General features: G+C 40.6%; 1 protein-coding gene across 1 annotated transcript in view; it reads left to right on the forward strand.

Annotated features, from left to right (window-relative positions):
- The window catches only part of PKHD1 (PKHD1 ciliary IPT domain containing fibrocystin/polyductin), a 244,584-nt gene that overhangs the window by 135,996 nt on the left and 90,379 nt on the right, over positions 1 to 18,209 (forward strand). The window contains exons 51-53 of the mRNA XM_085574415.1: positions 4,567 to 4,632; positions 6,385 to 6,504; positions 13,665 to 13,802. Of these exons, the coding sequence (XP_085430541.1) occupies positions 4,567 to 4,632; positions 6,385 to 6,504; positions 13,665 to 13,802 (324 nt within the window). The remainder of the gene's footprint in view (positions 1 to 4,566; positions 4,633 to 6,384; positions 6,505 to 13,664; positions 13,803 to 18,209) is intronic.

Raw genomic sequence — 18,209 nt, forward strand, 5'->3', positions numbered from 1 at the left:
GCAATTGTGGCGTGATCCTGAAACACTCATGGGCTGTGGCTCAACCACAGTTCAGGATATGATATGACCATGCTGAATCAAATTAAAAAAAAAAAAAAAAACAACAAAAAAAACACAACACTTATTGTAACAAGGGTGGTGGAAAGAAATATCCTACTGGGACATCTGGGAAAATTTTTAGGAGAAATATCCTTTGTAAATTGCAATAATAACATGATGAGCTTTTTAAGTCTGTTACAAATTTCAGCATATGGCACCACAGCATGGTACTGCTCCTTGGTTAAGGTCTCTGGGCAATACTGGATCTGGCTAAAAACCAGAAAGATGTTGCTTCCTTTTAGTTTCCTTTTGAAATGTTTAAAATGTTTTATTTTAGGATGGAACAAAGTATTGGCTTCCTTCACCTCCATATTTCTCTTGGCTTTTTCTTTTTTCCTAAAATTTGAAGTGCTGGACAGAAAACATCATTATTGAAAACATCACTGAAAGGATTATCAAACTTTTTATTTATCCCAAATACATTTTTCAGTAGACACAACTTTTATGCAGATGGGTCATCCTGCTGACTTTGCTCAGGCTGCTCATGTGTGAGTTGTTAAGAGAGCCTGAGGCTCAACCTCACATTACTGCTGTGTCAGAAGCAGGTTTACAATTTCCATAGTTCTTAAAAAAATAACTTGATTATACTTATTGTCTTTTCTAGATTCCTAAAGAATGATCTCACTTCCATTAGGCTCTGTGGGTTTCTGTAATTGCTTTGTATAGGAGGAAAAACACTCTAAAGAATGTTTGTTTCTAATATTAAAATACAGAAAATAAATAAGCACAGATATTCTCTGCAGCCCTATTGCTTGGGGGTAAAGGAGAATCCTAGGTGGAAGACATGAAGAATGGAGTTAATTCTTTACAGAGGACTGATTGTACAGGGATGAATCTTTTCTTCCAGCCAGATAAAATGCACCCATATCAGTTGTTTCAGAGAGCCAGTTGAGCTGATGTGGGCTGCTCAGTGACCTCCATGAAATGAAAGTCAGTTCTTTGCAAAGAGATGCCCCTTGTAATCATAGAATCATAAAATTATTTACATTGGAAAAGATCTTCAAGGTCACCAGGTCCAGCCTGTGACCCATCTCCACCTTTTCACCCAGACCAGAGCACTGATTGCCACATCTAGTAATTTTGTTAACAGTTCCATGCGTGGTGACTCTACCAACTTCCCGGCCAGTCTGTAGCAATGCTTAACTACCCTTTCCAAAAAGAAATTCTTCTTGATGCCCAACCTGAGCCTCCCTTAGTGCAGTTTGAGACCCTTTCCTCTTATCCTCTTGCTAATTACCTAGGAGAAGAAACCAACACCCACCTGGCTACAACCTCACTCCAGGGAGTTGCAGAGAGCAATAGGATCTCCCTGGGACTCTTTTTCTCCAGGCTGAGACCCCCCCTGCCCCATTCTCTCAGTTGCTCAATTTTTGTAATAGACACAAAGAGACAAAACAACTTTCTCCTGGTGAATGAACTCCCATCCTTCTGGTGTGCAAGCAGAGAAACCAGAGAGCACAGGAATTACAGAAATAAAATTATGAAATGCCCTTATAATCCTGTCAGGGTTGATTTTTTGATAATGCAGTGTCTGCAGGAGGAATTTCATGCAAATGCCAATCTGCTGTAAGCAAGAATCTGTGTCCATCAACCCAAACATTTATATACATATATATGTATATATATATAAATAAAATTGTATCTGTCTATTTATATGTATATAAAATGGATTTTACACCTCTTCTCCCTAATTCATTGTCCTCATTATATCACACTTCTGGGTATCTCCTGCAGAAGATCCTCACAGGGGATGACCAAACACCCTTTCCTAGGTTCTCCAGTTTCTAGAGGTGTGTCTCAATGTGTTGTTGATTGTGCTGTCTAAAAAGTTTTGATTTCCTGGTGATGGATGTTAGTCCAATTGATGTTAAATAGCATGGAGCTGCTTGTTATTTGTAAGTCAGGCTATTGGAGCCATTTATCCTAGTTTCAGCCCTTCCCAATATCCACAGGCAAAATTCTGAGTCACTGCAAAGCTGATAAAAGACTGAGTTTTTCCTCCTTCATGTTCACTCAAGGAGCCCTGAACCAGGAAAAGTTACCAGCAGTATCATCCAGAAGGCCTGTATTTATGATCCACAGCCCAAACATCCAGGAGGAGCTGTAATAAGGCAGAAAATTGATGAGCCTTATAAAGGTTTTATACAACTAAACCCTGGAGCCTTATAACTACATCTTGCCAAGAGTCACCTTAATTCAATGTTTACTAATGATGTCCTTCATCTGTAGTGCCTGTATCTCTTCCTGTCCTGCAAAACCCAGTGATAACGCACTCAGCAGCAAAACAAAACCACCAAAAGGACTATGTCACTGTAGCCTTGATTAATCCCAAGGTCTTTATCTTTCATTATCAGTTTTTAGGAGTATTTGTGGGAAATGGCAACAAAACACTGCTGATTCACATCTGATGCACTTCACACCCCATCGATGTAGATAATTGTACAAGTTACAAGGATGTGGAGAGTTCTGGAGAGAATTCTGTCCCTGAATCTTATGCTCATGTCAAGGGTATAAATAACTTAAAATGGTTTGAATTGTCATGCTCTCTGGTGGGATGACACCCCAAATATGAGAAACTATTATTATTGCCCTGACTCTGGACATGGCAATGATAAAACTCTGTAATGAATTAAACGTTAATGGTTCCTTTCTTCACCATATAAAGGGATTGAACCCTGTTATGAGGTCTATGCACCATATTGATCAAGTTTTATGTCCCCTCAGGATAATTAGAACAGCTTTTCTCTGAAAAATACAAGCATCCTTAATTAGATAATTTCACTCTGGTGTTTGCAAAAGAAAGCAAAAAAAACCCAAAAAACATATAAAACCCAACAAACCTCACAAAATATGTTTAGGTGAAAAAGGATAGTGTCAGGGCTTGGTTGTCTTGTTTTTCCTAAGCCTGTTTTATCAGCTTTGGCAACTGTTTTGCCCTGTGTGAGAAGGAAAAATACCATAACCATAAAAGCGCACACAGATGTATTGTCTGAAAGCCACAAGAGTTGTGTCAGAGGCTTTAAATTAGCAGTTTCATGTCATCTTTTTCTCCTCAAATGTTCACCTTGTGGCCATTCAATGCATGCTGCTGTTCAGTGTGAGCTCTGTGTGATGGTTTGGGGCAGATTGATTTGACTGATACATGGATCAGATCCCAGCTACCGTTGGGAGAGAAGGTGTCACTGAAGAACAGGGCTGAGGCACCTGATTACTAATTAATCAGACATGAGAAAAACCTCATGGAATCAGCTTCTATTTAATTATGGAAGCCTCATTTGGCATAGGAGCATATGCTGCTAACTCAATCGAGTGCTTTCAACTGACATCAAATAGTAATTATCAGAAAGAATCAAGTTTTTTGATTATTCATACTAATTTATTGAACACTTAAAATTAATGAACCTCAGTTATTTTAAATTTGCTCAGTTGCACTGGGAGAAAAGGAGGGAGGTAGGGAAGGATGGGTTCCACAATTTAAAAGTATAGAGACTTGTTTAAAGATAAAATAAGTAAATTACAATATGGCATGAAATCCCATCGGTGGGTTGATGCACACAGAGGAAAGTTCCAGGCATGTTCTGGAACTGAGGAAAGTTCTGACAATGGCTTCATTGATACAATTCTTCTACCCCCCAGAAAAATCTTCCAACAACACTTTAGGGTCACCATAAGGGGCTGGGCAGAGGACAGGAGATTTATTTGTTTGTCAGAGTGTTTCTATTTTAACCTACAGTTGTTCCAGTCTGGTGACTGAAAGGAAGTGCCTTTATATGCCACTGGAGATGAAGAGGAGGTGGGATTTTAGCTGGGTCTGAAGCAGCTTTCTCCTGCTCCTCTTTGATTTGCATTATTCTGGCCCTTCTCCTGCTGACAATACACGGGCACAAAGGTTACCACTGTGATAATTGCTGCTGACCCCTTTTCACAGCAGAGAACACAGGGTCCCTGTCTCCAGTCTATAAAGTCTGACTAATTAAAGCATCGCTTTCAGATACCAGATTTTGGGAAAAAAAAAAAAAAAAAAAAAAATCAAAACTGAACTACAAAACAAAAGCTGTATCTCGCAGTTTGAGCCAGTTAATACATTATGCATTCAATGGTGTGATATCGCTTGTGTGAGTGGAACTGCTGTGGATTTATAGTGGGATAAATGAGATTTGAGTTCCAGCCTAGAATTTCTGATTGTTGAATGTTTTCTTTCTAGCTGTTTCTAATGAGTTGTCTTGAGACCTTCTGTATCTGTAAATTAAAATATGTTTGTTTAATCCTTTCTCAATGCATTAAAAAAAAAAAAAAAAGAAGACAGAAAGTGCTTAGAAAACATGTTTAGTTGCTTTTAAAGAAAATATTTTTGTAAGAAATGTATAATGTTGTCAGAAATTCATGTGTGGAAATTGATTTACTAATTTTTTTTTTGTGTTAATTCGAAAGGCCTTACTGTAACTCCCTAAAATTCTCTGTGTTCAGTCACAGGAGCTGACTTAATTCAGGTCACACTGAAAGAGAAGGAAAGAGTGGCTTTACCTACCCCAGGTATGTGATAGTCTGTGTCAGAAAACATTGGTCTGGGAGTCACACCATTTCTTTTTATGGCTTTTTCAGGAGTAAATTGCTATTGTTCATTTCAGTACTTTGTACATCTATCAAGCCAACAGAGGCTCTTGGTATTCATTTAGGTGTTTATTGAGCCCTATCTACTATTGCTCAAGATAAATATGTGATTCCACAGTATAAAAAACTATAAACTCTCCCTGGCAAATACCACAGCAGATCAGAAAAGTCATGGAGAATGTAACTCTATAGAGTACTTTAGTGCTCCACACTTTGGTATTGCTGCTCAGTTTCATGTTTAATCAGACAGAAAAATATACCAGAGACAAGGGACACTTCCACATTTTGATATTTGGGGGTATTGTTGCTTAGAGAGGCTACCTGGAACAGGGGTTAAAGTGTAAAAGGAATCAAGTAGGTATTTCTTGAAAAGCCTTAAAAGGATATACCTTGGGCAGAATAAGAGCCTGGCTGTGGCTCCACCCAAGATGGACCCAACAGAGATGACAGGTCATGAGTTTTCACACCTTTATAAGTTTTGGTCCATTTACATATTGGGGCTAATTGTCCAATTACAATTTCAGGTTACGAAGTCCCATCCTCACAGATTTCTCTCCTTAATTTGCTGTTGTTCACAATTTTTGGGCCTGAAGCTGCAATGGTGTTCTTGGTTCTTGGGCTGGAAAAGGATTGTTTTGTCCAACTGAACTGTGAGGAGAACTTGGTAACACTTTATATGAAGTTCAGAGTCACACGCTAAGACAGAACACAATCTGAAAAATGTCAAAGCTAAAACTTAAGGCATCATATTAGCTGCCTTGCTATGTTGTGGTTAACAATAATCACTTCTGTGGAAAAAGGGTTTAGAGACATTTTGGCAGGGTGTTTCTTCCAGAACAAACAAGTGATTGGAGAGACAGACCCAAACTTAAGGAACTCGACATGGGTGTAATTTCTGTGTTTCCCTGTGCTAACAACTGAGGTTATTTTTGTACACCACAACATTACTGAGCTGGGTCTAGCCCCTAAAATCTTGGCATGTCCTTGCTCCCATATTTTCAATCCCCAAAGAAGCTTTCCTCAAGAAAAAAACAGCCAGAATTCCCTTTACAGTGGAAGGACAGAAGTAGGTGCTTGCAGAGGCCTCCAGAGGGAGGCCCTGCCTGCATTAGTCTGGGATTTACTAAACTTAGTGCAGGATTTTCCCTTGGAAGCTTCCTTTCCTCTCCTTAGGGACAACAAACCTAGGGGCAATTCATTTACGGAGCCTGGCTAGTTAGCTCTCTAAAATACAAGTGCAAGTCAATCAGCTGCATCTTGTGAACTCAGTTTCTTCCAATATTTTCCTAAGGCTCATGATTTTTCTTTTGGATTGACCTGAGAAAGAAAATTTTGGAGAAGGAGCAGGAGTTTCTATGTGTCTTGGTCAAGCTGCTTTTCTAAGGCAGGTCTTGGTCACCCCTTGGAATGGGAAAATTGCTTTTCTGGGTGTTAGCAAGCTTGTAAGAGTTGATCACTAATAATTTTAAATTTTTTGTACTTTGGGAAAGTATGGAAATTCCCATGCCCTGGGAATTCAATCAATCAGTTTTCTTTAAACATGGAAAATAACAGAGAATAGTTAGCAGTGACAAAAGGAGGATGTTGATGCCACAGATGCTGACTATCAAAGAAACAGTAGTTCTTCCAGCTACAGAAAATGATAATCCTGTCTTTATGTGTTCTGTTTTGTAGTTCCTTCTTGTGCTGTCTTGAAATGGTCACTCCCAGAGGCATGGAATGGTGTGGGAAAAGGCTGGGGTGGATCCAATGGCAGCATCCCAGGCCCTGGGGAAGACGTCATCATTTTGCCAAGTACGTGAGGATGGAAAGGTGTTTGATTTCTGTGGAGGTACTGGGCTCTGCCTACGTTGGGATTTATATTTCTGTTCCAATATGGGCTCCTTGGCCCTGATGGCCATTCCAGTGTGTGCAGGACCCCATATTTGTTCCTTGTCACACAGACTGCAGTACAAAAATGTAGTTTTTGGAAGAGAATGATAATTCTTTTCCATTTTCACATACATATGAACACAAGCACTTATGCTGACTTTCAAGCTGGACTATGTACAGGGACCTTAATTCAGAAGAAAGCTTGTAAGAACCACAGCTCACAAAGAGCTCATCATCTCTTGACCCATCTCTCTCTGTGTTTTGTGCAAGGATCATATTTTACATTTCTGCATAACCTTCCATTGTGTTTGCTGTTGCAATTCCAATTTATCAATGGTAATTTCTCAAACCATTTGCCATGGATGCCTCCTAGATATTTTAGCTTAGGCCTGTATTTCAACTTGAGTTACATCTAAATCCCTGTTCACCTTACAACATTACTGCATGAAAACTGGATTTTAGTAAATGCATTAGGGAATTTGCAGTAAAATCTAGAGAAAAGTTTGTGATAACCATTTTACATAAGAGCTGACCCTCCTTTTTTAGTTGGACAACATGAGGTCCTGAGTTCCTTTCTAGATACAATTATTGAATGATCCAATTAATATTGTTTGATATGTACATGAAATATTCCAGAACCTGATGCTGTCTCCTTTTTTGTTTGAAACCAGTTAAGTCTGTCTACCTGTCACAGCTCCACTTCTGGAAATTTTGAATGTGGATAACATTGCTCCATGTCTATTCCTCTCCCACCCGGTTTCAGTTCATGGCTTTTGTGGAAGCAAGTGTTTGTGTTGGTATTTGAGCATGGAGCTTCAGTCATGGTTAGGGCTTCTCTGGCCTCTGTCATTAGAGATTTCATACACACACACACACACACACACACACACACACACACACACACACATATATATATATATATATATATATATAAAATTGAAGGTTACATTAAGAATTATGATCCACCTTCTCTATATATTTAGTTTAATCTTCAATTTTCTAATAAGTATGGAAAAAAACAAAAACCAAAGCCTGTACTTTTAAAAATATTAATTTTCTTCACTTTTGGGGGGAACTTACATTGAGCTGAAGAGTAGATAATGCTGGAGTTCAGGGAGAATTTATTCATGGAAAGGGTGGTCAGGCATTGGCAGGGGCTGCCCAGGGAAAGTGGAGTTCCCATCCTTGGAGGTGTCCAAGGAAGGTCTAGAGGTGGCACTTAGTGCTCTGGGCTGGTGACAAGGTAGGGATCAGTCACAGGTTGGACTCGATGGTCTTGGAGGTCTTTTCCAGCCTTAATGATTTTGTGATTCTGTGATGACCAATTCACCAATATCAGCCCAGATAAGACCAGAACATTCCAGTTTTCACCATCATGTATCAGATATAGATACGAATAGGAACAGGGGCAAATTTACACAGTGAGTAACAAATTAATAAATAAATAGGTTTGGCTGAGGGTTTGGAGTTCTGTTGTTTAGATCAGATCAAGAGTAGATGAAGGATGAGTTTGTGATGCATGATGAATAAAACTCTTCTGTGTTTCCTGCAAAGGTGAGGAGCTGAAGCATGTGCAGAGAAGGGCAATGATGCTGGGGAAGGGTCTGGATCACAGTCTGAGACACCCAGTGGGGTTTTTGGGGCTGTTCTGTGCAAGGCCAGGAGCTGAACTCAGGGATCTCTGTGAGTCCCTTCCAACCCAGGTTATTCCATGATTCTGTGATTCTATAAAAATCTCTTCGCTCCCATTGCCAGAGTAAATGTGTTTGTTGGTTGATGTGCAGAAACTATTCTACTCTCCACTGCCTTTCTGGAATCCTTTGATTTTATCCTGAGAACACAAACATGAACACAAACACAAGCTGTCTATCACACCATCTATTTTGTTACATCTCTGCCTTTTCTGGTTGTCCTCTCTCTATTTTATTTCTGCTCTTCCTCTTCAGTCCTGCTGGTTTGGAGGTGTGAAGACACTCACTTACATTAGAGTCAACAGAGTACAGGGTCTTAAATTAGAGTCATGGTCCTCACCAGGGTGCTAAGGGCACTGCATTTGTTGCTCAAATAAATGCATTAAAAATTAAGTTAGGCAAGGTGAATTTTCTGTCCATTTTGCATGCTTTTCTTTGCTGCCAAAAGTGTCTGAGTCTTCAGTTCAAAGAAAGCCAGCCCCTTGCTTGGATCCAAAATCTAAAATGAAATCAACAATTTTAAAATGTATGTTTAATTGTAGCATTTTATGGATGTTTCTCTTCCCATTTCTGGCTTGTGCAGACCCTGCTAAACTTCAAATGACTCCAGATGGCTTCAAAACAGTGAGAGTTTGTTCTCATGAGAACAAATATTCTACAAACCACACAAACTTTGTGCTGATATGCACATCAGAAGAAGTTTCTATGATTCACTCCTGGCAAGATGCAGCCGTGTCTTACTCTTTGCTGTCTTCTAGTTACTTAAAATTCTCTTCTGGGAGTCATCTACAATGATTTTCTGGTTGAAAACCAAAACATGAGCTTGCTTCTCGTATGCTGTGTATGACTAGCTTAGTCCTTTCAGCCCCCAAAGAACAGTTTTAGAGTCAAAAAAGCAAATAATAGATCAGTTTTCAGGTCATAAAAGCAAATAATAGATGCTTAGTGCTCATTTCTAGTATGAAGAAGCACAGGGGAAGACTTTGGTCAGACACTGTTGAAATCTTTGACTGAATGTGGATTCCTAGAGTTCACTGGTAGAACTGGAGCACTGTCTAAATTTAGCTATTGAAGGCTTCAATTTGCTTATTTAACAAAAACAAGCAGAATTGCAACATTAGGGCTACCTCATGGGCTGGTCTCAGGAAGGTTTGAAAAGGTAGAAAATGCCTATATTAGCAAAATACATATTAGAAACCAGGTTTTAGTGTTCTTTCTTGGTGTCTGCTTGACATCTGGAGATTTGGGCAAGCTTGGAAATTGGGGTTGTTTACAAAGTTCTTTCTTTTTTTGCCCTGATTCACTTCACAGACTTAGTGCAAGGATGACTTTCACATGCAACAAAGGCAGGTTCCTAATGTAAAAGTGACTTTTAGTGTTGGTGTGTTGCTACAGTTCCCATCAGTATCTGTCTCCCTGGTGGATATGAGTATCTTCCAGCCTGATCTGGAAATTCTCAGCTCAGGCTGACACAGCTTGTGCTTTTATCCCTGGAGGTTCATCCTCCAGAGCCACAGCCATCCCACAAGGGCCTCTCACATGCATCAGGCTTCAGCAGCCACACCACCTTGGAAAACAAGCCAGAGGAGTTTAGTCATGCCATTCCAGCAGCCAGCAGTGGCATTATATTCCCAAAGCCCTGGGATTTTCAGGGCTTTGGTTTATGGTTTTCAGTGTGGCACACTCCTGATGCAGTGTGCTCTGGGTGGAAGGAGAATGTGTTACAATTCCAAGCAAAGGAATGCTGTTTTGAAGGGTATTGATATGATATCATGTAGCCTCTGGCAATTTCTATCTTCCTTTTTTTTTCCTCTCCAGTGGTGGAATTCACTCTGTTCTTCATTTTCTGATTTTGATTTTCTTTGAAGTTTTTCTGTTTGAAGAGATGAATGCTGGAGTACTGTATCCCATATAATAGCTCCTCTGTTGTGCCTGATTTCCATTCAATTGCATGCTATGGTGTTTTATACAGCAATGTGGTTGATCAAAGGCATTTTGTGTCATTGCTGGAGTCATTAATGCCTTCTCAGTATTGTACATCTGAACATTAAGACTCTGGCATACCTGAGCTTTTTGTCTGAAGAAAGCGTATGTACAATGAAATATTGCCCTGTTCTCAAGCTCAAGGTATAGTTTGCTGAAAGTGTTTTCTTGCCATTATATGAATATTTTCATATATATATATGAAAACAGGTGGGAAAAGGTGGGAAAACAGCTCCAGTTTGTCTTTCTCTGAAGGCAAATCCTTTGAGACTTAAAGTCTATTCTTTTAACTGCTAAGTCATATCTTCCTCTATGAGGTAAATGAGTATTTTCTTTAAGGAAGTTGCCTTTGAATCTGTTTGCTTTCCTCCTCAAGTGTGGAAATACTTTTTCCCCCCTCAAAGGAGTGTTCTGTTGTTTCTGCAGAGGAACATTTCCCCCTCTGAGGACTTCACACCCCAAGCATCACACCCAGAGTGTTGTCCTTTTAAACTGAGAAAACTCTAGGTTTGCAGAGATATCTCTGAGTGGGGGAATTTCTCACTCCTCTATTTCAAGGCTCACACACATGATGCCACAGTAACAGAGCAGTCAGCATTTCCTTTATAAAACCTTTTTTAGAAAGATTTGCAACTCAGCAAAAAATCTCTGTTCTAGACTGAAATGTGACATATAAATGGCATGCCTGGGAGCACTGCTTCTTTTCCTTGTAAAAATGTTTCAGCCTGTGTTTGATGAATATACTTATGGCCTTTGTCAACTGCAGCTTTTTGCCACATTCTTGAGCTGTGATTTCACAAACTAGATTCCCCTTCTGACTGAGAGATACCATTTTAACAATGTCTCCCCCTCATTCTCCTCTCTGTTTCATATCCTCACATCCTCAGCCTTCCTTCCACAGCTCTGCAGGGCATGGGACTGTACCTGTCCTGTAAAGAGATTATAGACAGGAATCTCTTCATGCCTGTAAAAATATATTAAGTACTAACACTGTAACACTTAGGGGGGGTAAAAAAAGCACTTGCTCCTTAGAGACTTACTTCATCTGAATGCTGTGAAAATTTTGGAAGCTTGAAAGATGTTTCAGCTCAGGGATGCAGGGAATTTGTTTTGGGATGAGGGGTTCAGACTAACCATGGCTTGCTTCTGTACCTGGTATAGTCCTTGAGAGCAAACATCCTGGGCTTTCAGGGTGCTCATGGCCAGAGAGAAAGGATGAAAATACAGAAGGGAAAAGGAAGAGGTGGGATAATTGATTCACAAGGAATATGTAGGTAGGAGACAAACAAGTCTGTAAGCAGAGTCAGAACTCCAATCCTGAAAACAGAACCTGAAATAAAATTTTCCTTTCCCTGGAGGTTGTGAAACTACAGGGTTGCAAAACCAAGGAGTAAAAAACTAGAAAATGCTACTATTAAAGACAGCCTACTAATATTTTCTTTCAGTCCACTTCGGAGTGTACTTCATGAAGGTTTTCACAGACTTATATTGATTATGTTTCCTGCAAACAGGGCTTGGAAATTTTGTTAAACCTATGTGCTAAATAGTTTGAGCCAGTCCCTGATAATATGATTTTTGGCAAGGAATTTCTCTGTGCTACTCATTTTATGGCCATTTGTGTTCTTATCCACAGCAGTTGCCAATGTCCACAGACAGCAGTGAAAGTGTTAAGTAGCTGAACCACTTCCCAAGACACTTCATGGTTCTTATATTCCACACAAAACCAGTTTCAAGTGTCCCATTCTCACCCCTCTGTCAAAATACACCAAAAAATATGTGTGTTCCTTAATCTCTCCTGTTTTCTATATCTATGCCTTGTAATAAATGCTTATGAGAACAATGAGAGTCACAGAAGATCTCTGTGTAGGGTAGGGCTGCCATTATGTTGAAGATTTTTTTTTCTGCAATCTGTTCCTATGAAAGCCATTATTAGAACATATTATTGAGCCCCTTTTTAGGGAAACACCTTGCTTTTCCTTCTTCCAGGAACACCCACTGACTGAGAGATGCACCATACTGTTACTCTTGTCAATAATGAAAGGGGATGGAAACCACAGTTTCAGGGCCTGAGCTGTTTTCCAGTGCAATCAACTGAGAAGCTCTTAGTGACATCCAAGAGCATCAGATGGGCCCTGGGGGTTGAATTCACCTCTGTGCAGCAGGCTGCCTCTAAATGATCCACCATTTACACCCTTGCTCATGTCCTACTTGGAACACTTAAGAGGCATTTTACAGGTTCCCAGGCTGCAGACTTGCAGCTTTAGGAAGCAGCAGTGATGTTGTCATTGTGCTCAAGCCACAAAAGTTTCCACTCTTTTCTGAAATAGAAAAATATCTTCCTTGCTTTCTCCTTATGGATCTGAGGGGATGGTGCTTTGCCCTGGTCATTGCTAACTGATTTTTAGAGGGGAAAATAAATGCAGAATGGAACTCATGGTGGACCTGGCGATGACCTCAGAGCTCTTTTCCAACCTTAACAATTCTGTGGTTCTATGAGCTCTGGCTTCCTGCAGGTTGTCTTTGTGTAAGCAAAGATTTCCTCTTGGATGGTGGGGAAGAGGTGAGTTTTCATACACTAAACCTAACTGAGAGCAAAGCCAAGATGAAAAGAGGGAAAAGTGGTAACAGAAAGTCAGTGGAGGTAGTTCATGGTATGTGGCTGCAGTTTGTCACCCTGATCTATTCTTTACAAGGTAGGGACTTACAGGTCCTTTGTACTATGATGCACCTTGGTGATACTGATGGATATTTTTCCATTTCCATCAATCTTAGAATCCCAGAAGGGTTTGTATTTGAAGGGGCCTTAAAGCTTATCTTTTTCCAACCTTCTGCCATGGGCAGGGACACCTTCCACTAGACCAGGCTGCTCCAAGCCTTGTCCAACCTGGCCTTGAATGCTTCCAGGGATGAGGCATTTTGTTATTCTTGTTCTCTTCAAAAGAACGCTCTTGTCCTCTCCAGTTCCATGAGGCAAAAATGGGAAAGATGGGGAGAGACTCTTTACAAGGGCCTGGTGTGACAGAACAAGGACTAATGGCTTCAAACTGAAAAAGAGCAGGTTTACATTAGATATTAGGAAGAAATTCTTCCCTGAGGGGGTGGTGAGGCCCTGGCACAGGTTGGCCAGAGAAGTTGTGATTGCATCCCTGGAAATGTCCAAGGCCACATTGGACAGGGCTTGGAGAAACGTGGGATAGTGGAAGGGGTCCCTTCCTATGGCATGAGTTTGGAACAAGAAGATGTTTAAGGTCCCTTTCAACCCAGGCCATTCCATGATTCTGTGAAAACCAATCTGAATAACATAAAACTCAAGCCAAACTGACATTCTTCACCAGCTCGCCACACTTTTTGTCAAGTAGTGTTGTCAGGCTGCCATTGACCTAAACAATCCTCTCCTTTGTTTCCCAGACAGGACCATCCTGGTGGATGTGGCTCTTCCCCCTCTGAGAGGACTCTACATCCTGGGGACCCTTGAGTTCCCCAGCAACTCCAGCAACGTCCTGAGCGCAGCCTGTGTGGTGGTGCTGGGGGGTGTGCTGAGAGTGGGTGAGTGAACAGCTGATCTTTGGGATGCCTGGGGTTTGTTTCTGCTCTTGATAGGGAAAAAACTGTGGAGAACGACTTATAGTGTCACCATAAACATGCTGTCCAAACTAATGCCCCGTGGCTGGCTGGATATCTGCAGTCTGGACACCCAGGATCCATGTGAAGCATAATGATTATCCACTGAACAAATTACCTATTCCTTTAATGGCAACGTGTTACAAATACTGCAATCTGCACCTCACTCCTGGTTTCACTGGGGCAGAGATTTTATTTGATATGTGTAAAAGCCCTCCCTACTTCCTGTGGGGTTGCTTTATGAGACAGTAATTCCTCAGGGCAGGATCTACCCTAGTGTTCAGGCAATGCCTGGTGCCTATGGGCATTAATAGGACACTTTTTGTGACACAGAAATATTTAAAGCCAACATAAACATGAACAGAGTCACAAAGAATTCCCTGAATGCCTGGAAATCTTGCTGTGGTATGAAACAGCTGGATTCAGCACACTTGTTCTTCTCATCCCTCTGTACAGATGAGCACCAGGACCCCAGGAAGGTCCCACCTTGCCCCTACTTCCAGCTGTTCCACAGTCCCCAAAGTCACTGGGGCTGTTCCACATTATTTACAACAGTCAGGATCTGTGTTTTTCCACTCTGAAGTAATTATTCACATAATTCCCTTTAAATATCAAGGTTTCTAAAGCCAGGCATTATATTTACTTACAGGAATCCTTAGGACTCTGGGATCATATTGTTGATCATAGCTTGACCTTTCTCAAGATTGGTTTCATGAACTTTAAAAAGAGAATTTGTTTGTGTAATCACCTCCTGAGGAAGTCTGCTTCAATATTTGTTTGTTGTTAATCTCAAGGGACTGTTTAGTTAATATAGCACTGGCCACAAAAGTTATTTTGCTGTCTTGTGTTTTTCTATGGAAAAAGAGGTTGGAAAGCTTAATCTGGGAGGTTAAAAATATAAATACTTAAAAGAGTGTCAGTCATTTCTTACTTTTACTCCTTTGCACTTTAAATATGGTTTCATATTGGTTTTAAGAAAAAGCATGTGTTCATTGCTAAACACTTATTAAAAAAACATTGAGGCACTTTGCTGCACAAACTCCCCTCCAGCACATCTGTGAGTAGTAATCATATTAAAAGCCAAACAGGTATTTGCAGCTGTTGAGTCACAGTCCAGCCTCTCCTGGAGAGCTGTCCTTGTTTCAGCTGTGAGATGATGGGTGGGTAGAGACTCTGCAAGTTTCCCACGTCTCATACTGGCTTCTCTGCCTGCATGTAGAGCTGGGAGTGCCTGTTTATTCCTCCCTTCCCCTTTCCCTTCCCATGTGTTCGAGGCCTTACGGTAACGTCTTGGATCCCATCTGTCCAATCCTGCCTGTTCCATGCCTGAAGGAAGGGTTTTGAAGCCCATCTGTCCGACTCCACCACGCCCTAAAGAAATCCTGACACAAAATAGATAATGAGACAGTTTAGTAAACAGATTTAATAGATGTGGACATCAGTGTTCAGCACTGCCTGAGCAGGATCTCAGGTCGGCATCATGTGAGGCAAATCCCCAGGTCCTGCCTGTTGTGTAATTTCTCCATGTTCAGTGTAGCAATCTATAGCCACATGCTGTTCCTTCTAATTCTGTGGCCTGGGACGAAGACTTTCTGGTAAAGCTGGAGTATTTTGTTCCCTTAAACTCCTAGAGAACAATGATCAGTTTAGAAATTCATCTTATCTGGTTTTAGTGTCCTCCAGATCACTTGACTTCTTTGCAGAGACAAAACAATTCAGAAGGTTAAATCATGACCATAAATACATAGGAACCAAATGATGATGGCAAATATGTAACAGAGGGGAAAAAAAATCAGTGTAAAATTGGAGTTTGTCAACCATAACAAGAACCTAATTAATTTTATAGAAACAATAATTTACAGGTAAACTGGGATGAGAAAATAGTGATGGTTGGGAAATCAGAAGTTTTGGAATACCATTCACTCTGCAGGGTCAATCATCACTTTTATCTTTAATGTATGATCACAATCCCTGTGAATTATGATCCCTGGAAGATGTGAGATGATTTAAGATCCACAAAGAGCTCTGTCAGAACCCTTGGAAAACCCAAAAGAAAATGTGTGGATCTACCCCCACAGGAATTTCTCGGTGTGCTCCTAGACCTTCAGTGTTGTTGGATCCAGGGAAACTTTCTGATTATTTCTACTTCCATAGTCCGACCTCTAAGATAAGGAGTTTCTCTCTTTCACATTATCCTTCAAAGTGTTTTATGATGATGTTTGCAGTAGAATTTTAGTTACACCATTTATTGCTATTTCTCTGCACTATGATACTGTAAAAATTGGCTATTTTTCCACCTTATGAAAGGAGAGTTTAAGGTTCAGAGAGAAAAGAAAAGTGCTAAATATCATTAGCACATCTGTGCCCAAACAAGGTAAGAAATTATGAGTTCAACATATCACAGTTGTTTTTCCATTCTCAGCTAAGATGTTTCTGTCCATTTTAACCCACAAGCATTAAAAATCAGATGATATGTGCAGAAAGTGCCCCGTTCCACTGCTGAGCAAAGCCCTCAGCTCTCAATAAACCTGAAGAAAATGCTGAAGTTCATTTGGCACACATTGATCCATTGGACTCCTCCTGAACTAAGCTGCACTCAGCTGCTCTTTGCTGGCAGGCTACTTTTGCTTTTTATAGTAGAGCCCGTCAAGTAATTATCTAGATAGGATTTCTCCTTTTAGTTTCAACTTGTCACATTCTTTCCTTCACATATCTCCTGATGGCTGCTTGTCAGTCATGTCACTCATTGGAAGCAAGAAGCCTAAGGTCATCATTAGCTCATGGCTTGATTGTCTGGAGAGGGAACCCCAGACAGTTTTTATGCCCTTATCTTGTTTGTGGTAAGAGCTCTAATGCATTTTTTCTCCCTCTTTTCCAGGAAGAGCCCCCATACTGATTTGTCAAAGGGTAAATAAGTGTATTTCATTAAATGGCCATGTGTTAGCAGTAAATAAAGAACAGTAATTAGAGCACCAGTGAATTTCACCAATTTACTGTCTTTTCCAACTTCTCCAGCACCTGTGTTGTGTGGGTCCCATCTTTTGCTGTGGGCTGAGTCCCACCCTGCACACATCATCCCTGCACAGCTGTCCAACTTGTATGAAGAAGGGATTCTGTTGGTGTAACAAGATGCATTTTCATTCCAGATCACAGAGAAAAGTGGTTTGAAAAGATCATTGGACTATTTGTATTCCCTTCAATGAACCCCTCAGCCTGTCTATTTGGCTTTTAGCCCTCTAAGCCATTCAGTTTCTTTCAACTGATTGCACCATGTAGGGAAGGGATTTGGTTCACATGTTCAAGACACCCAAATTTAGGTGTGATGTGGGCATCAGCACATGAGCTGCTGTTCCAGTAGAGGTCTATCCAGTATAACCAGTGGAGCCCCTGCAGTGGGACTGGTTGATAAAGGTAACTAGAGAAAATCTATATTAAAAAACATTAAAAAAATTAAAAAATCTACATAAAAAACCCGAATGCAGGTATATGATTCTCCCCAGAAATATGGTTCAGTTGCCTAATTATAAGGATTTTATATTGTTCTGAGCACCCTCAGGTGTCTCCCCTGCCTGCAACTTCTTCATAAAAGTTCCACTCTTCAGTCATTTATCCCTGTCTTGTATCTGCCATCCAAGAGAAGATTTGGAGGGCACTGGGACTCTCAGATCCCATCCTACGTGTCTCACCACTTATTCCTCATTCACCTCCCACTTCTGGCTGTTGGTTCCTACTCCACAGCTGTGGAAATGTGTAGCTGAGGACTTCTGAAATCTTCTGTACATTTGGCAAAAAGAGGCAACCAAGTGAGGTCTCCTTGCTTGGCTGCTCTCCAGAGTGCAGCCTGAACACCTGGAGGAAGCTCCAGAAGTGAACCAACAATAGGTGCTGTCCAGCTGTGCATTGACCATGAATAAAAGCTTCTCAGACTTTCTGGTGAAAGTATGGCACTGTTTTCAAAATAGCTGGGTACTTAGAGTCCAAGAAGTTTTGGATTCTGGAAACAGAGATGGAGGAGATGGTCCCAGTAAGATGCTCAGCAAAGTCTGTTTGCCAAGTGAAGGGAGGAGATCATATCTCAGAGATTTCATTACCCTTATATGCAACAGCTGTGGCAGAGTGTTATGTTGTGAAAAAAAGAGAAGGCTAGAAGGGAGGAAAAACCCACTATTCTAGGAAAGAATTGAATGGGTTTTGCTATGGAACAAAACCCCAAACAATACAACAAAAATCTGTCAGGAGGAACATCTGGAGCAGAACCGAAAGATGAAAACAATGGAAAATACTTTTAAAACTCACCAAACTAGATCCAGACCACAGTCCAGAAAAAATGAA

Source organism: Lonchura striata, chromosome 3, assembly GCF_050655825.1.
Source record: "Lonchura striata isolate lonStrDom1 chromosome 3, ASM5065582v1, whole genome shotgun sequence".
Classification (NCBI taxonomy): Eukaryota; Metazoa; Chordata; class Aves; order Passeriformes; family Estrildidae; genus Lonchura; species Lonchura striata.